Here is a 20,259-nt window from a genome sequence, read left to right as displayed (position 1 = left end):
AGGAAATTCAAAACCTCCAATAATGATAGTTGGAACTTTTCCAATAGAATTGATGCTATGAACTTGAGGTTGTTTCCTCGGAAAGTGTACCATATGCTCATTACCATTAACATGAAAAGTGGCATTGCCTTTGTTGCAATCAATAACAGCCCCTGCAGTATTCAAAAAAGGTCTACCAAGGATAATCGACATACTATCGTCCTTGGGAATATCAATAATAACAAAGTTCGTTAAGATAGTGACATTTGCAACCACAACAGGCACATCCTCACAAATACCGACAGGTATAGCAGTTGATTTATTAGCCATTTGCAAAGATATTTCAGTAGGTGTCAACTTATTCAATTCAAGTCTACGATATAAAGAAAGAGGCATAACACTAACACCGGCTCCAAGATCACATGAAGCAGTTCTAACGTAATTTCTTTTAGTGGAGCATGGTATAGTTGGTACCCCCGGATCTCCAAGTTTCTTTGGTATTCCACCCTTAAAAGTGTAATTAGCAAGCATGGTGGAAATTTCAGCTTCCGGCATATTTCTTTTATTTGTAATGATATCCTTCATATACTTGGCATAAGGATTTACTTTAAGCATATCAGTTAAGCGCATACGTAAGAAGGTGGGTCTAATCATTTCAGCAAAGCGCTCAAAATCCTCATCATCCTTCGTCTTGGATGGTTTAGGAGGAAAGGGCATGGGTTTCTGAACCCATGGTTCTCTTTCTCTACCGTGCTTCCTAGCAACAAAGTCTCTTTTATCATAACGTTGATTCTTTGATTGTGGGTTATCAAGATCAACAGCAGGTTCAATCTCTACATCATTATTATTGCTAGGTTGAGCATCAACATGAACATTATCATTAACATTATCACTAGGTTCATGTTCATCACCTGATTGTGTTTCAGCATCAGAAATAGAAATATTATTGGGATTCTCAAGTGTGTCTACAACAGGTTCACTAGAAGCATGCAAAGTCCTATCATTTTTCTTTTTCTTCTTTTTATAAGAACTAGGTGCCTCTAAATTATTTCTCTGAGAATCTTGCTCGATTCTCTTAGGGTGGCTTTTAGGATACAAAGGTTCCTGAGTCATTCTACCAGTTCTAGTAGCCACTCTAACAGCAAAGTCATGTTTATTATTTAATTCATCGAGCAAATCACTTTGAGCTTTAAGTACTTGCTCAGCTTGAGTGGTAACCATAGAAGCATATTTGCTAATGAGTTTAAGTTCACCTTTAACTCTAGCCATATAATCACTCAAGCGTCCAATCTTGAAAGCATTATTCTTTAATTCTCTACCAACATAAGCATTAAAACTTTCTTGTCTAGCCATAAATTCATCAAATTCATCTATTCATTGGCTATGAAAATTAGTAGACGGGATTTCAACCTTATCATATCTATAGAGATAATTTACCTTTACTACCTGTGTCGGGTTATCAAGACAATGTGTTTCTTCAACAGGCGGTATATTAAGACCATGTATTTCTTCAATAGGAGGTAAATTCTTAACATCTTCAGCTTTAATACCTTTTTCTTTCATTGATTTCTTTGCCTCTTGCATATCTTCAGGACTGAGAATAGAACGCCCCTCTTCTTCGGAGTTGGTTTAGGAATAGGCTTAGGAGTTGGCTCAATTGGCTCAGGAATTGCCTCAGGAATTGGCTCAAGAAGAGTCCAATTATTTTCATTAGTCAACATATTATTCAATAGTAATTCAGCTTGGTCGACTGTTCTTTTCCTGAAAACACAACCAGCACAACTATCCAAGTAGTCCTTGGAAGCATCGGTTAGTCCATTATAAAAGATATCAAGTATTTCATTTTTCTTAAGAGTATGATCAGGAAAAGCATTAAGTAATCGGAGAAGCCTCGCCCAAGCTTGTGGGAGACTCTCTTCTTCGATTTGCACAAAATTATATATTTCCCGCAAGGCAGCTTGTTTCTTATGAGCAGGGAAATATTTAGCAGAGAAGTAATAAATCATATCTTGGGGACTACGCACACAACCAGGATCAAGAGAATTAAACCAAGTTTTAGCATCACCCTTTAATGAGAACGGAAATATCTTAAGGATATAGTAATAGCGAGACTTCTCATCATTAGTAAACAGGGTGGCTATATCATTTAACTTGGTAAGATGTGCCACAACAATTTCAGATTCATAGCCATAAAAAGGATCAGATTCAACCAAAGTAATGATCTCAGGATCAATAGAGAATTCATAATCCTTATCAATAACACAGATAGGTGAAGTAGCAAAAGCGGGGTCACGTTTCATTCTAGCATTACGGGATTGCTGCTTCCATTTGGCTAATAACTTCTTAAGATCATATCTATCATTGCAAGCAAAAATGGCTCTAGCATCTTCTTCATCCATAACATAACCCTCAGGAACAACAGGTAATTCATAATTAGGGGGAGAACCTTCATCATCACTATCATCAATAATTTCGTTTTTAATAATTCCATTCTCTCTAACCCTAGCAAGTTGTTCATTAAGATATTCACCTAATGGCACAGTAGTATCAAGCATAGAAGTAGTTTCATCATAAGTATCATGCATAGCAGAAGTGGCATCATCAATAACATGCGACATATCAGAATTCATAGCAGTAGCAGGTTTAGGTGTCGCAAGCTTACTCAAAACAAAAGGAGAATCTAGTGCAGAGCTAGATGGCAGTTCCTTACCTCCCCTCGTAGTTGAGGGAAAAATCTTAGTTCTTTCGTCTTTCAAGTTCCTCATAGTGATCAGCAGATATAAATCCCAAGTGACTCAAAGAATATAGCTATGCTCCCCGGCAACGGCGCCAGAATTTAGTCTTGATAAACCACAAGTATAGGGGATCGCAATAGCTTTCAAGGGTAGAGTATTCAACCCAAATTTATTGATTCGACACAAGGGGAGCCAAAGAATATTCTCAAGTATTAGCAGTTGAGTTGTCAATTCAACCACACCTGGATAACTTAGTATCTGCAGCAAAGTATTTAGTAGCAAAGTAGTATGGAAGTAACAGTAACGGTGGCAAAAGTAAATATAGTAGTTTTGTAGTAATTGTAACAATAGCAACAGAAAAGTAAATAATTGAAGCACAATATGTGAAAAGCCCGTAGGCATTGGATCAGTGATGGATAATTATGTCGTATGCGATTCCTCATGTAATGGTTATAACATAGGGTGACACAGAACTAGCTCCAGTTCATCAATGTAATGTAGGCATGTATTCTGAATATAGTCATACGTGCTTATGGAAAAGAACTTGCATGACATCTTTTGTCCTACCCTCCCGTGGCAGCGGGGTCCTAGTGGAAACTAAGGGATATTAAGCCTCCTTTTAATAGAGTACCAGACTAAAGCATTAGCACATAGTGAATACATGAACTCCTCAAACTACGGTCATCACCGAGAAGTATCCCGATTATTGTCACTTCGGGGTTGTCGGATCATAACACATAATAGGCGACTATAGACTTGCAAGATAGGATCAAGACCTCACATATATTCATGAAAACATAATAGGTTCAGATATGAAATCATGGCACTCGGGCCCTAGTGACAAGCATTAAGCATAGCAAGGTCATAGCAACATCAATCTCAGAACATGGTGGATACTAGGGATCAAACCCTAACAAAACTAACTTGATTACATGGTAAATCTCATCCAACCCATCACCGTCCAGCAAGCCTACAATGGAATTACTCACGAATGGCGGTGAGCATCATGAAATTGGTGATGGAGGATGGTTGATGATGACGACAACGACGAATCCCCCTCTCCGGAGCCCCGAACGGACTCCAGATCAGCCCTCCCAAGAGAGATTAGGGCTTGGCGGCGGCTCCGTATCTTAAAACGTGATGAAACTTTCTCTCTGATTTTTTCTCCGTGAAACGGAATGTATAGAGTTGGAGTTGAGGTCGGTGGAGCATCAGGGGGCCCACAAGACAGGGGGGGCGCCCCCCACCCTCGTGGACAGGGTGTGGGCCCCCTGGCCCTGATTCTTTCGCCAGTATTTTTTATATTTTCCAAAAGTTATCTCCATGGATTTTCATGTCATTCCGAGAACTTCTGTTTTCTGCACAATAAACAACACCATGGCAGTTCTGCTAAAAACAGCGTCAGTTCCGGGTTAGTTTCATTCAAATCATGCAAGTTAGAGTCCAAAACAAGGGCGAAAGTGTTTGGAAAAGTAGATACGTTGGAGACGTATCAAGGTGGCACGGTTAGGTTACCCATGCCCATATTGATGAGAATCCCGCAATAAGGGGACACGATCTCTGTTTTGACGAGACGTGCCAATAAAACCGCACCTCGAAATATGAAGCGGCAGGCTAAAAAATGGTTCGAATAATGACTGGGCAGTGACATGATGTCACGCTATGAAAAGTTGTCAGCGGATTGAACTCGTGGAATATTATACTCTCTACGGTTGTGTGTGGAACTTGTTTTGCAGAGTCGGACACAATTCTTGTGTTCGAAGACTATTTTGGAGTATTCGGAGAAGGAAACCGCCTTGCAATGACGAAGATAATCTGCACGCCAGACACCTCGTCATTGAAGCCTGGTTCAGGGGATACTAAGGGAGTCTGGGATTAAGGGGTCCTCGGACGGCCGAACTATTAACATGGGTCAGACTGTTGGGCTATGAAGATACAAGACAGAAGACTTTGTCCCGTTACCGGATGGGACTCTCCTTTGCGTGGATGGCAAGCTTGGTGATTCGGATATGTAGATTGCTTTCTCTGTAACCAACTTTGTATAATCCTAGTCCCCTCCGGTGTCTATATAAACTGGAGGGTTTAGTAGATAGGGCAGAATCATAATCATAAGCTAGAGTTCTAGGGTTTTAGCCATTACTATCTCATGGTAGATCAACTCTTGTAATACTCATATTCATCAAGATCAATCAAGTAGGAAGTAGGGTATTACCTCCATAGAGAGGGACCGAACCTGGGTAAACATCGTGTCCCCCGTCTCTTGTTACCATCGACCTTAGACGCACAGTTCGGGACCCCCTACCCGAGATCCGCCGGTTTTGACACTGACAGCTTCCCCTCCGGTAGAGCCCCGGAACAGGGCTCCAGGTGGATCTCTTCGGAACAGAGGCTTGCGGCGACGAAAACACTTATGTAGGTACAATGAATGGTTTTTCTATTTATAGGACTTTATGGCAGTGGAAATAGGTAAAGCTAGTTCCCGTGGGACCCACAAGCTCAGGTGGCGTGGCCACCCCCTGTCCGTGCCACCTATCCTTGTGGCTGGCTTGTGGCCCATCTCGACGTCTTCCGAAGCTTATAGTGTTTCTTGTTGCTCTATAGATATTGATTTCCTACAAAACAAAAAACAAGAATTGGAACTAGGCACTAAGTTAATAGGTTTGTCCAGAAAATAATAGAAAATTATGTAAAATCATAATAAAATTATATAGAAATGATAATATAGCAGCATGGGAATTATTAAAAATTATAGACATGTTTGAGTCGGTAAATGATAAAGAAAGATAGTTTTTTATGTTGAATGCCACCCAGCATGATCTTGATCAAATGATGTAACAATGGTGTGAACTCAAGACAAAAGTGATCCAAAGAAATAATCTACAATTGATAATAAGAAAGTAACGTCAAAATGTGTAAACAAAATTACTATTGCTTTTCATGGATTAATGCTTTCATATAATACCAATTAATACTCATGATGTCATGTACATGTTCCCAATCACTCAAGGCTTGATCATATTAAAAAACTTCTCATAACACAACCAAGAGCTTCAGTCAAGAAACCGAATCCGTGGGCCCTTTTCAACTACTTGGCACTTCACTTAATGCCCAGTTCACAAGCCTTGGTCTTAGCACTTAGGATGGCAAAGAGAATAATGATGGGGATTTAGTTGAGAAGACAAAAATTATAAGAAAGTCTCACATCAATGCAGCTTGATCGTTAGGCGAGAGGAAGCCTTACAACCGATATCAATGTTAGGGGTGGGGATTGTCATGCAACATATGCACTAGAGCAATAAGTGTATGAAAGCTCTCTAAGTGCAACTAAGTGGGTGTGCATTCAACTTGGTCGCTCACGTCCTAGAGAATTTTGATGAAGCTCGTCACAAGAATATGCAAGTCAAGTTCTCATAATGTAAAAAATCTCACTAGCGTAAGAAATGAATAACATGAAGACTCTCTATATAAAAACATGGTGCTACTTTGAACCACGAGTGTGGTAAAGGATAGTACAGTGCACCCCATCTCTCTTTTTCTCTTAGTCTTTATGGGCTCTTTTGGCCTCTCTTTTATATATATCCTCACATGTAGGGGGACACTCTAGAATGCATAGCACTTTTATTTGCTTACAACTCTGATGAAATGAAAAATAATGACTACAAATGAATGCCTCTGGCAGTGTATCAGGATGTGCAATGATTCTAGCGTACCATGTATCAGTGAATGGTGATCCAGCCACAAATATCATGTCAGCTCTATAATCATGCAAATCAAAATGACAGTGAATTCTCAAGTCATATGGCGAATAGTAACAATGGAAGTTGCATGACAATATATCTCGGAATGGCTATGGAAATGCCATAATTGTAGGTATGGTACTGTGGTGACTATTTTGAAAAGATATAATGAGCCTTATGTGTGAGAGAGTGTATCATCCCACTGGGTTGGATGCATCGGCGAAGTATGCACCATGTCTCAATATGAGAGTTGGCAATGCGGGGTACCGAAGAGGCTAGCAAAATATGGATAGGTGGAAGTGCATAAAGACCGCAACTCATAAACCAAAACATCTCACTAATACTTCATAGTTTACACTGGGTAACCACAAGACCGATCACTCCAAGGGGTGAGTTGATGAACCGAAGTCCGTTCGCTAGGCTTCCCGACCCATTCAACAAGGTGGTTACTTGCAATGTTCTTCAACTTAGACCCCTCATAGTTAGTTCCACTTAAACAACCATAAGTATTAACATGTATGACCTTATAACGCATTTCCACCACTTCACGCAAGTCCTTAAGGCTACACAAAAATAATTACCAACTCACTATCTCAAAATCATTGAAAGGAATCCAATTATCAAGTTCAATTGATCTGCAAGTTCATGCAAGGTTTTATTATAGCACTCATATATACCTATTTTTAGACCAAACATGCTATTCATGCAAATTGTCAATTCCTATTCAACTATCTAAAAATATTTAAGTGAGGCAAGAGAGTTCTAATATTTTTCTATAAAAACATAGTTTATCACAGTGCTCTAACAAGTATATGTGAAGTACTAGATCAAATTCTGTAAACACCTCTACTCAAATAGATACAAGTGAATATCAAATGAGCATTCTATAAATATGAGATGAATATGTGTCTCTCATAATAGGTGTGATCAGAATACGGTGTTAAATAGGAGCACTCCTTTTTGGACCTGGCCCAACAACGCGTTGCGCCTATGTGTGGCCCAGGCCCGGGGGCTCCTGTCGGTGTACTAAAGTAGGGGCACTCCTTTGTACCCCTTACTTGTGCGCGGGCAGTCAGAGCCACAGGACGAAGCCACACTTAGCAGGGCAAAAGGGAGGAGTCGAAGCCACAGAAACAATCGGCGCAACGCCAAAGACCGAGACCACAGAGAGCAGATGGACGAATCAGGTTTCCCTGGCAAGACCCTTGCCGGGGCAGCCTCAGCAGCCCCGGCAAGCCCCTTGCCAGGGCGGCTTGCCCACACCAGCAGAGCGAGCCACCCTCGAACCCACGGTCTCCAACGCCATCAACCATGTTGTGATAGGGCTCGGGAGGCACCTCCATGGTGGCATGCAGATCTTTGTGAAGACAAAGAATATTCAAGATCAGAGAGGATTGGAAGGCAACGATCCTCGACAAGATCATTGTTGAGGAAACCCGGGGACGACAGCGCGCCACGGCAAGACCCTTGCCGGGCCACCCGGCAAGGCCCTTGCCAAGGGCGTCAGCGGGGCCACTGCTAGGCCCGCGCCAACCGAGTCTCCACTGCCGTTCACATGCAGCCGCCAGCCCAACCAGCTGGGCAGGCACCTGCGTGGCAACATGCAGCTTCCATGCCAACTCAGCACACGCCTGCGTGGTGGCATGCAGATCTTCGTGGAGGCTCCACTACTACACCACCTCAGCTGCTTGCCTGCCTACATGGCACCGCATGCATCGCTGGCCAGGGCGTGTGTCGAAGCGAGGAGGAGCGCCGACGGACGGGACGGGCCTCGGCCCCGTCCCCGATAAAGCAAGAGGACACCTAAGCTACACATTAAATGCGCCTTGTCCTGTAATACGAGCGATAAGCTCATAGCACTGTAGGTCTTTCCACCTCCTGTGTGCCACTGTGGCCGCCCCTTTCGACTATAAAAGGAGGCCCATGGCGTATTGGAGAGGGATTCGGCTCTTTGGAACCATGCAGCCACCGTAGCTAGTTCGAGAGCTCAAGAACACTCAATACATCCACCAAAGCAGGACTAGGATTTTACGCATCCCCGCGGCCCGAACCTGGGTAAACGATCCTTGTGCTGATTGCTAATCCTGCTCTTCTCACAACCCCGCGCCCCGCAACCGCAGAAGGGATCCTCATGATCCCATAGGTGTCGTTTTCCACCGACACAGTGATTGTAGAAACCAGCAAATAAAATTCAAATAAAAGCAAATGACGCTCTAAGCAAAACATATATCATGTGAATAAATAAAAAAGTAGGTCCAACCGAGTAATACCGGTAATTTTTGAAGACGAAAGAGGGGATGCCTACCGGGGAATCCCCAAGGTTAGACGTTTGAGTCTCCTTGAATTTTACCTTAGGGGTGCTTAGGGCATCCCTGAGATTAGGATCTTGCCGCTCCTTGTTCTCTTCATATTGTTGTCTCACCTCGATCTTAAAACTTCATCCACAGAAAACTTAACAGAATTCATGAGATAGGTTAGTACATATAAAATAAATCATTTACTCGTGTACTGTCAATACAAGATGCATATTTATTTCCAAACAATGTCTATTGTATCCTATCATTTTCACAATTTATACCCCCCAATATAGGTCATGGAAACTTTAAAACAAGCAGATAAAGAAAACATATCAACAAATCTGTCAAAAATAGAACAATACATAAAGATCTAATATTTACACATACTTCGATAAGTCCGAAAATTCTGAAAAAGTAGGACATCACAAAGAATTTGTAACATAGTAATTTGTAAAAAAGTTAGAAATTGATCACTCTCCAGTACAGAATGAAAATTCAGACAGTGGATGAAAAAATGTTTATGTTTCTGCACAGAACCTAATAAACAAGCATTTGCAACATCCCAAGGTCTTAAGTTGGCACGAAAACAAAATAAAAGATACAAACATAATTACTACAATAGCAATAATTATGCAGGCTCAGCAAACAAAAGCACAAATTTAAAGATAAATATTGGGTTGCCTTCCAACAAGTGCTATTGTTTAATGCCCCTCTAGCAAGGCATAATGCATGCATCAAGTTTTATCATCATTCAATACTTTACCAGCTCTTTTTAAGTGAAGATTTCTTTCAAATCCACATGGCTCCTTACGGTTCCCATTAATATCTTTATCAATATTAGGATCTATAGACAAAGAGCTTCCAGAATTCTCAAAATAAACAAAGAAAATATCAAGAGTTTCAAGCTTTTTATTACAAGTTATTAAATGAGAACTCATACGCTTCAAATTAGAATTAGGAGTTTCTCCATTTTTACTCAAATCAATTAAATTTTTTTGGATAACACTCAGTTTATCAAGAATTTGAACCCCTTCTTGGGTAAACGGGAGGAGGTACCCCAAGGATAGCAGTAAAGCTTTCTCTCAATTAGAACCAAGGTTTATCGAACCGACAAAAGCTTTTAGACTACCAAGATAAGCAACAGCTGCACACAAACAAAGTAAAATACTTGCACCCAACACGGCAACTTAGTAGGATTGTACACCACAGTTGAACGTATTGTCTCGTTTTTTGCCATTTTCTTTCTTCCTTTTCACTCTGTGCATGAACTTCGCTGCTGCGGAATTCGGAAAGTAATGGGAAAATGAGGCGATCCGGTTGGAACAAGAAAAGAAGAAAGGCATCCACCCCCCTTCAAAAATGTCTTCCACGAGGACCAAAGACACCGAGGATAAACCCGCCACGCCATCTTCCCCAATTGTTTATCCAGCGCGCCGGCCCCGTCACCGGTGGCGACCCACCCCCGTCCCGCCGCGTCGCCCAATAGCCACCGGCCACCCAGCCGAATCACCACCGCCCGCCGACCGAGCCGACGTGTTCCGCGGCCGACCTCACCGCGCAGCCTCCCCTTCCCCGAGTCGCCGTCCTCCTCCCATCCCCACGCCACGCCACCAACCAACCTCCCCCCTCCCTACTAAACCCGCCCGACCGCCATGCTCCTCCTCAGATCCCACCACCTCCTCCTCCCCCACGCCGCCCGCATCCTCGCCCGCCGCGCGCCGCCCCTGCCCCGCACCGCCGCCGCCGCCGCCCGCCTCCGCCCGCTCCGGATGTCGGCCTCCAACCACTCCGGCGCCGGCGCCAGCTCCACCTCCGCCCCCTCGCCGCCGCCGGCCCCTGCGGTGAGCCTGCCTCCTCCTCACGCGTCCGTCCGTATGATATCTGACCGGCGCCCGGCTGCCGGCGTCGCTGGTGTCGGAGCTGAGATTCTGAGGCCGTAGAATAATCGCCGTGGATGGAACCATCTAGCGCGTTGACTTAGCAACTGGTGGATGGGAAGGGATGCCTGCCTTAGCAACTGTGAGCCACGAGGCATCCTCTGTTGGTTGCAACCATGGTGCTCCGTCTCCCTAGCACAATTATCTACCGTGCGTGTGGGTGGATGCGGCATCGATTCAGGATCGAAATTAGTGGATAACAGCTTTGGTTTCATGAGATAATAATACTCGTTGCTCTAGCCCTCTAGCTGGTTTAAACGCATGTTGCTGACCGAATACACTCCTAACCACCGCTAATGCAGGTGCCCAAGTCGAGGATCCCTTTCTGCCCAGCTTGTGGAAGTCCGACGAAATTGGCCGTACCAGACGGGGATGAGAAGATGAGGGCTGTCTGTTCTTCTTGTGGGAGAGTGCACTACGAGAACCCCAAAATGGTATGAACTGAAGAACAGAGTATGAATAGGCGCCATCTTCAGAGTTCAGACAATATGTGCATATGCATTTAGAACCGAGATACTGTGGTTTGCTTGCTTTGAATGCCAACTGCTTCTGAGTTCCACTGCACAGACCTGATATCTGTCACTGTTCAACAACACAAAATTATATGCCCTATAACATTTGTAGGTGTGTATTAGCTTTTACCCATTCGTTTTTCACTAATCTGTGTCATCTTTTGTAGGTTGTCGGTTGCCTTGTGGAGCATGATAACAAGGTCCTCCTTTGCAGAAGAAAGATTGAACCGGCTTATGGCCTTTGGTAAGCTACCTTTGACGAGTCCATTTTGTTGGATATGATCATGCTTTCTGGTGTTGTCTGTACCATACTGGCGAGCTGCATGGGTGTACTATGTTTTACAGTTATTATCATAACATGTTTTTCTTGCCTGTATATGTAGTACCAAAATCAATTTCCTGTCAAAAAAAAGTACCAAAATGAATTTTACGTCCATAGGAAGTATGTACAGAATTATTTGCTTGTACTATTTGTGGTGTGAAACTGCATATGTCTTTATATGTTACAGCAATGGTGTTTGTTTTGTTGTTATTTTTTCCTCAGTTCAGGATTGCTCCTTTCCTTTTTAACGGACCTCTTATTTTCTCTCTCTAATGCACTAGTACGTTTTATTTCCAATTGCTTTCTGCCACATTCTTTGATTTGCATTTGCAAAGCATTTCTGTTTTCTCTAAGAACATTGTCATTTTGGGGCTGGTCTGTCATTCTAATCAAGGTTACATCAACAGGACTCTTCCTGCTGGTTATTTGGAAGTCGGAGAGTCTGCAGCAGAAGGAGCCTCAAGGGAAACGTTGGAAGAAGCTTGTGCAGATGTAGAGATAGTCTCACCTTTTGCTCAGTTGGATATTCCGCTAATTGGCCAAGTGAGTGAAAAGCAGCCTAATGGGTCAATTCATGCTTAACTTAATACACTACTAAGTGGATTCTTCTTGTGTATTGTGATGACATGCAGTAGAGTTACATTATTTTCCGAGCAAGAATGAAGACCCCCTGTTTCTCACCTGGATCCGAGTCGCTAGAATGTGCACTTTTTGCTTTGGATGATATACCATTCGATTCTCTGGCATTTTCTTCAATCATCGTCACTTTGAGAATGGTACACCCCCTCCTCCAGTTCAAGCATTGTGTCTTCCAGCAAGTTATAGTTTTCAGTCTTTTGACATCATAAGCTTCTTACATCTGTACAAAATGTTGCAGTATATTGAAGATGTCAAGGCTGGGAACATCAAATTCCATTATTGCACAATAAACAAGAGGTACAAATCACTTCATCATGGCCTGTGGTCGTTGTCAAGATCAATAGCCCTCGACCCGTTAATACTCGAGAACATTTGCTAGTTTGCTATTTGCTCTACGCATAATCCACCTTCCAGCTTTCCACGATATCACGCGTGCAGCTGTTCCACAATCAATTATTGTACTTAAATTACTTATGACATGCCATCTTTTTTTCTCAAAATATGTTGTAGCATAAGTGCATAACTTGTCCTACTTACATTTGCAGGATCGGGGCCGGCCCTTCGGATCTCCGTAGCTTTGATATCGACAACCATTTAGCCGTATGAGCTTGGGAAGGTTTGAGACCCGTCGTGGTACATAATGTGATTGCTCTTGTTAAACACCAGCCTCAAGACATCGGCACAGCAATCACATTTGTCGTCGATAGAGCTGGTCATGGGTGGGGGGGCCTTTGGTCATCGCATGGCATCTGGCCACATTTGTGGTAGATTGTTTAAGCTGCTGCCGGAATTGTAAATGCTTGTGTTTCTCGAAGTCCCTTTTCAGCCCTTTTTCCTTTTCCTTTTCAAAGGATGTCTCGAGTGATTCAATAGATGGTGCATTTAGATTTTTGTCAGCTTACCCAAAAGATTTGTGTCGCGAGTGTCATGGCAATTTGAAACTAAATTCTGTAATTGTTTTTCCGACTGTTCCTGTAAACTCTTCAGTTACAATGTGTGGGAAATATACTGTGATACCATGATGTATTACATGGTACCATGCCACAAAAAAATAAATTTGGATGTTTCAGAAAATTCTGAATGTTCACAGGACATATGTCTACTATCTTTCAAAAATCATCTGTGTTTCAAATTTGGATTTGTACTCCCTCACGCTCTTATATTTCTTTATGGCGGGAGTACTTTTTACTAAGGACTGTAGACACATGCCTTGTGACACCCTTTTTTTGGACACTTAAATTTGATTTTTGAATCATTATATCATGTGATTGATATCTTCACACAATGCAAGTGTTGGATTGCCGTGCAAGCTTATTCATGCTCATGTTCTTTTGCCACCATGATCGACACCTATACCAACCAACCATCAGGTATAAGGCAACCGGGAAAAAGAATAAGCACATGACAAAACTGCCAAGCACGATCCCTTCTCAGTTCATGACAAAGTTGCAACTGTGACTTTTTCTCACAGTGGGCCCATGGAAGCAAACAGTTCGGGTTCTGCGAGAAAGATTGTCAATAGACGTATCTTTGTGATCTAAAATAGCCACAACCAAGTGTGGGTTACGCATGGCACAACTGGCAAAGGAGACACAAAACACTCCAGCAAAAAGCAACTCTTACGGCCCAGCAGGGCGAAAGAAGAAACAAATTTAGGCATGTGAAAACTATGGGCATCATATAACCAAAAGAAATTTTACGTCCCTGGCACGCCCAGGAAGAACAAGTGTAGATGAACAGCACAGAGGGGATTACAATTATTATGTAAAGGGGCTATCCCAGGACAACACCCCAGCAGAATGCACACGAAAATTACATGACTGTTAACTCAGCGAAGGAGGACAGGAAGGTTTCTGGGAACGCGACTGGCGATGCAGCAGGCGTCACTCAAAGATCCTCGGGGCCGTTGATGTCCTGGAGACACCAGAGAAGGCCATGTGTCAGTCAGACCACACAGTTTCAGATTGGGTAGGTGTTGGGATGTGAAATGAAGGCTTACCTTGTTCTCGAGCACAGCTCCGTCTGGGATCTCCAACTTGACTCCAGCCTTGGCTGCGATGGTCACGTTGCCCTGCAGATGGGATGAGCAGATTTGATTAGCATTAGGTCCATTTGTACACAGTAACTAATCACAGCAAAAGGAGAATGATGACTACGAAGTTCACCTTGAGCACGACTCCAGAGCCAAACGAGACATCGCCAGAGACCTTCAAGCTGTCGAGCTCAACAATGCTGGGGATCGACTTGAAACGGGCAAGGAAGTTGGCAACCTATAATTCGTCAAGAAAAAAATGTAAGTCACAACCACATTCCAGCTTCTTTCACCATTCACGTGTTTCTTCAATGCAATTACTTTATCGACTAATTGACAAAATCCTTATGATTAAGATGGCTTACCTTTTTGAACTCAGGACCAAGCTCAATTGAAGGGTTCGATGGCTTCACTCTGGCTGGGTTGCGGATGACGTAGCCATCGACCAAGGTATAGAGATCAGACTGTGGGACAGAAAAAATGAGGTCAGCTGTTGTCTCATCATGGCACCAAACCAGAAAACACGAAGGGGATTTCAGATATACCTGCACAAGCAACAAATCAGATGTAGCCTTCACGGGCAGAAACCTTGAGCGAGGAACGTTGATGCCGATTGCCTTCTCAAAGAACTAGAAGGAAAGAAAAGCATTAGAGCACATCACAAACAAAAAGTGGGCAGCCCAACACAACATTTTGAGATAAGTTTGCCTATACCCTGATCGCTGCTCCAGCTGCGGTTTCTAGCTGCAGGACTTTCACGCCATCAACTTCCTGCAAGAACTAGCTGCTTAGATAAAAGCAAATGAACAGAATGGAACTGAGATTCACGCCAAGGATGACGGATGTACCTTAGGGTTGGGAATGATTTCCATCTTAAGTGCTTCAGCATCTACAAGCCTCTTGATCGCCTTCAAGTTCACCCACCTGATGCCAGAAGATGTTAGGAAGGAACAGAGTTCTTAATCAAAGTAAGACACGGTTTATAGATTCGTACAGGTTGTTGGTGTTAAATATCTTGAACTTCTCAATCGACTTGAATTCATTCACCTGAACAAATACACAAAGGAAAAGTATTCATCAGCTATTTAGCCTCATAATACTCTCACGACTCAGAACAACACAGTTCAGGGAGAGGGTACTTACATGCTCATCAGGGACTTGGGCAATCTCCAAGAGCTGCATGTAATAGAGATAAATTATGAGTGATTCATTCATGTCATGTAGGTTCAAAGTTAATGTTGCAACTTGCAAATTACACTGCGGCCGTTACTTTCAATGTTTGCTTATCAGCAAAGATAATTAAGAGCTAGTAATAGGCAAGCCAGGAGGAAAGTATTAGTGTACCTGGACTCTTCCTTCGTATGAGATGAGGGTACCACCTTTAACATCAGCCAATGTTTTTGGAGTAACTTCCATGCAGTACTCATTCTGGTTAGTGATCAGGTGGTTTAGTATCTCTGTGATGGTTAAGGATTCCATTTATGGCACAAAGTAACACTAAAAAGGTGAAAAGAATCAGATTGGAAATTAATAAATCTGGTCATATTTGGATACTGATGTCAACTATAGCACCCAAGTTGTCTGAGTTCGCCACGAAGACATACTCCTTTCCCTGAGAGAAGATTGGCAAAATAGTAAGCACAATAATATGAAGGTGTTTGGATTCTGTAAGCAAAGTTAAGCAAGTCCCTACAGATGACGTGCAAGTTGTAACTGATTTGATTTATTTAAATGATAAGAAGCATACACCACATAGATTTTTTGTAAACTTCAAAAGAAAACATGCTATGAAGATGTGGATCACAAGGGCAAACTAATCCATGTAAAAAAGCAAAATCTGGATAAGGTGTAGTATGCAACCAATCAACCTGTCAAACTAATCCGTTCACCTACATAGAAGGTTAAGCCATTTGTGCTCACCTGTGACAGCAAGGTATCGAGTTTTCCACTGTTGTTCAAAGAGGGGAACACATCACCGTGGCCTGGGGGGTACCTTCACATTCAAAAACCACAATATTAGACTTCAAAAAATTATTTGGACAGTCAAGTCCAACAAAGTTGAATCAATAAAGCATAAAGGCAAAGCTAATATTTGAAATATCATAAAATGAAATGATCATCCATTGGTATTCCAAGAATAAGACAAGAATAGTTAGAGAAAACTAACCAGCCATCCTTCCCTGTCTGCCCTTTGCTTGGAAGTGGCAAGAAGTCTTCAGTAACAATGCGAGGGTATTGGCTCTGAGAGAAACATGTGTCTGTTAATTGACACCGCAAGTAGTGGGGTAAAATCTGATATAGTTGAATAAACAGATGAAAGTACTAATTTCATACCTGGTTGAAAGTGTGAATTTCAATGTTGGAGTTGGAGTACTTCTCAACAATCTACAAAACAGGTCATTATGCAAGTATGTTAGTCCAAATTTAGAAAGTCATCTTTTCAACAGGAAATAAATAGGGGAAGTGGGATATCAACCTTCTGTGTGTCATCATGAGTGTTGAAAGAGTTCATTAGAAGCAAAGGAACACTGCATCCATACTTCTTGTTCAGGGACTGCATACAGGTGAAACTTGTAAGGCACAAACAATTACACACTACATCAAGTCGGTGCACAGAAAATATGAGTAGAAACTAAGAATACCTCAATCTGAATCACAATAAGGTCAAGAAATGTAAACCCATTGCGAACTTCAATGACAGACCTGCATGCAGTGAGCTATGTTATTACCTGCTGAAGGTGGTAGAACTCAAAATGAATAAGTTCATATCTGTCCATTATTGACACGTTGCATCAAACATATACTGATATCATGTTTTGTACATAGTCAACCACAACACCATGTTCAGATGATCAAAGTTTCATTGGCCAACAGAGTATAGAAAATAAGTGTATGGTCATATTCAGCAGTGCAAGCTGGCAGCAGTCACTAATGTAAAATTGGGGCAAAAAAAATATATGAATGGAAATATAAAGAGCATTCATAGCCTTAATGCTCGCTATATTGATCAAAGAACCAGATTAATCGAACTATTTTTTCAATCAAAGGAGCCCCCGCCCACAATTTTATTTCTCCATGAAACTGATAGTTTAACTGGACTACGTCAGAGTAACAAAGATGTCACAACAAGAATGAACATCAGTAAGCAATAGCAATTTTATGACTAATCCATTAATATGCTTGGAAGCAGACGGGTTGACCTATACGTATTAGAGCCACAGCAAATCAAGAGAAGGGAGATAAACGTATGGAGCCTGACAAGAAGAATATTATATATTTCATGCCTTTCAGATAATGAACTTTGGAGGACTCCCCAAACAGAACTACAATAAGTAAAATAGCAGGTGGATCTAAAAGTGACAAGTGGATATAAGATTGACAGAAATGGGGTGCCAAAACCACAGCCCAGCCAGTATAATAGCCACAAGCCTGTCACTGATGATAGAGTGATAGTATCACATCTGACCAAAAATTTGAAGGCGCAAAATGGTGTGCTAAAACCATGACCCATCCAGAAAACTAACGAATAACAGTAACTCTTGACCAGCTTAAGTAGCACTAATGTCAAATTGGGACAACAGTATATAAATGAAAAGATAAAGACCATTCATAGCCTTAATGTTTGATATCATTGATCAGAGAACCAGATTAATCAAACTATTTTTTCAATCAAAGGAGCTCCCGTCCACAATTTCATTTCTCCCTGTAACTGATAGTTTAACTGGACTACGTCAGAGTAATAAAGATGTCACAATAAGAATGAACAATGAGTACAGTTAATAGCAATTTTATGACTAATTTCACTGATATGCTTGGAAGCATCCGAGTTCACATATAAGTACTGGAGCCACAGCTAATCAAGAGAAAGAACAGAACGCACAGAGTATAGAAGGTGACATGAAGAATATTAATAAGTATTAATAGGAAGTATGGAAAGTTGCCCGTATTAATATTGTTCATGTCGTTCCAGATCATGAACTTTGGAGGATTCCACAGACAGAACTATAATAAGTATAATAGCAGGTGGATCTAAAAGTGACAGGTGCAAATAAACTTAACAGAAATACAGGCAACCATACTATGCCACAAGCCCATAGTAACTGATGGTAAGGTTACAGCATTGGGTTTGCCCAAACATTTGGAGTAGGCAATAGCAATTAACAGAAATAAGGGCAACCACAACATGACATGACAACTGGACTACATTAGAGTAATAAAGGTATCACAACAAGAATGAAATGAGTAGGCAATAGCAATTCTATGACTAATTCATTAATGCACTTGGAAGCAGACAGGTCGACCTATATGTATTACAGCCACAGCGAATCAAGAGAAGGAACATAAACGTACGGAGCCTTGAAAGCGACAAGAATATTATAGTACATGCCATGCACTTCCAGATCATGAACTTTGGAGAAGAACTCGCAAACAGAACTGGAATAAGTATAATAGCAGGTGGATCTAAAAGTGACATGTGGAAACAAAATTAACATAAATATGGGTAACCATACTAGGACACAAGCCCATAGTAACTGATGATAAAGTTACAGCATTGCATTTGACCAAACATTTGGAGGCGCAAAAAGGTGTGCCGAAACCACGGCCAAACCAGAAAACTAACAAACAATAGTGACTCGTCACGACCATAATCAGGACTGCACACATGAAGAAGCGAACATGACATGGCATCGCAATTGAGCAAACATTTGAATGTGAGATATGGTGTGCTAAAACCACGGCCCGGCTGAAAAACTAAACAACAACAGTAACCCGTGGCCAGCACAAGCAGGATCGCACACACGAAGATATCAGCATGGCATGTACTGTAGTTTGCTGCTAGACTACAGTGTTGGGGCGAATCTAACTGAAGGTAGCACGATCCACGCATATGCAAGCTAAAACAAGTGATCGGGAGCTGCGAAGAGGATGGGCGGGGTGGGGTGCTCACTTGGGGCCGGTGCAGCCCATGGTGGTGCCGAGGCCTCCGTTGAGCTTGAGCACCACGAGCTTGTCGAGCAGGGCCTTCATGGCGTCGAGATCTGCAGCACACACGCACGCACACAAACAGAGACACACACTGAGTGAACATTCGAATCGAATCCGAATCGACCACGCGAAGAAGCATCTGAGACGAGATGGTACCTTCGGGAGGGGGCGCGAGGGTGTCGTAGGGCACCACCACCTCATCGGTGGGGGTCTGGATCTTGCTCCACTCGATCTGCTCCGCCTCGCCGCTGCAGACACACCACGCAGCGCAACCGTCAGAAACCACCCGTCAGCAAGTAGCAGATCGTCGGAGACAAGCGTAACCATGGAGGCGGGGCAGATTCGCATTATTACCTGAGGTAGCGCGAGACGAGGCTGATGAACCCGGACTTCTCGTTCTCGCTGCGTCGTCACCGACAAAACAGAGCAGAAAAAACAGTTGAGCGGGAGCGGAGTGGGCGCCTACTGGCCGCTAGATCCGGCGGAGGGGAGGGGTCGGGCGGGGCACCTGATCTCGCCGAGCTTGGCGACGGCGTCGCGGAGGTTGTCGATCTTGGAGTCGGCGGCGACGGCGGCGGCGGCCATCGCGATCCGGGCGGAGAGGAGCGACGCGCACGCTGCTTCGGGGGGGAGAGGAGGAGAGGACGGGAGCAGATGTCAGATGACTGGAAGGGAGAGGTGGCGGTGTGGTGGGATGCGTGTGAGGCGATGCGGCTCCATTTTCTTATAGGGGTCGCGCCGCGGTCTCCGTCACGGCATGGACGGAATGCGCGACGGAATGTGCCCGCGGGCTGACGGCGCCGGGGCACGTGGCGCCCGCGGAGGGGGTCGGCCGTCGGCGCCCGGTTTCAGCGGGGGACGGGACGGAACGGAAGAGGCTGGAGGGCGTGCGCGCGCCGTGGGCGTCGAGGTCGGGGAATGGGACGGCGCGCGCGAGGTTTGTTACGGGCGACAGCCTGGCGTTTCTTGCGGGTGCGGGCGGGCGTGCTCTCATTACTGCTTGCTTTCGGCAACTAACCGGTGTGGTTTTCCTCAAAAACATAAGTAATCGGGGTGGTTAGGCCCAGCTCTTTCAATTTCGAA

General features: G+C 43.3%; 2 protein-coding genes across 2 annotated transcripts; one reads left to right on the top strand and one right to left on the bottom strand.

Moving 5' to 3' along the window:
* Positions 1-10,154: 10,154 nt before the first annotated feature.
* Positions 10,155-13,130, top strand: LOC123113034 (nudix hydrolase 23, chloroplastic). Its single transcript, XM_044534136.1, has 7 exons — positions 10,155-10,589; positions 10,988-11,119; positions 11,365-11,441; positions 11,927-12,062; positions 12,155-12,295; positions 12,397-12,455; positions 12,704-13,130. The coding sequence occupies exons 1-7, from the start codon at positions 10,401-10,403 to the stop codon at positions 12,762-12,764; spliced, it is 795 nt and encodes a 264-aa protein (XP_044390071.1). The 5' UTR covers positions 10,155-10,400; the 3' UTR covers positions 12,765-13,130.
* Positions 13,131-13,817: 687 nt separating this feature from the next.
* On the bottom strand, positions 13,818-19,897 carry LOC123113033 (UTP--glucose-1-phosphate uridylyltransferase). The gene is made up of 20 exons (XM_044534135.1): positions 19,685-19,897; positions 19,531-19,578; positions 19,333-19,424; positions 19,139-19,229; positions 16,833-16,893; positions 16,667-16,744; positions 16,525-16,575; positions 16,358-16,431; positions 16,111-16,183; positions 15,745-15,802; positions 15,535-15,647; positions 15,334-15,366; positions 15,185-15,237; positions 15,039-15,114; positions 14,905-14,961; positions 14,736-14,819; positions 14,556-14,654; positions 14,324-14,428; positions 14,158-14,229; positions 13,818-14,072 (listed from the first exon to the last, which is right to left on the bottom strand). Exons 1-20 carry the CDS (start codon positions 19,759-19,761, stop codon positions 14,046-14,048), a joined length of 1,422 nt encoding a protein of 473 aa, XP_044390070.1. The 5' UTR covers positions 19,762-19,897; the 3' UTR covers positions 13,818-14,045.
* Positions 19,898-20,259: the final 362 nt, after the last annotated feature.

The sequence above is a fragment of the Triticum aestivum genome, chromosome 5B, assembly GCF_018294505.1.
Source record: "Triticum aestivum cultivar Chinese Spring chromosome 5B, IWGSC CS RefSeq v2.1, whole genome shotgun sequence".
NCBI lineage: Eukaryota > Viridiplantae > Streptophyta > Magnoliopsida > Poales > Poaceae > Triticum > Triticum aestivum.
The sequence above is the reverse complement of the archived record's forward strand: the minus strand, read 5'-3'. Positions and strand labels throughout refer to the sequence as shown.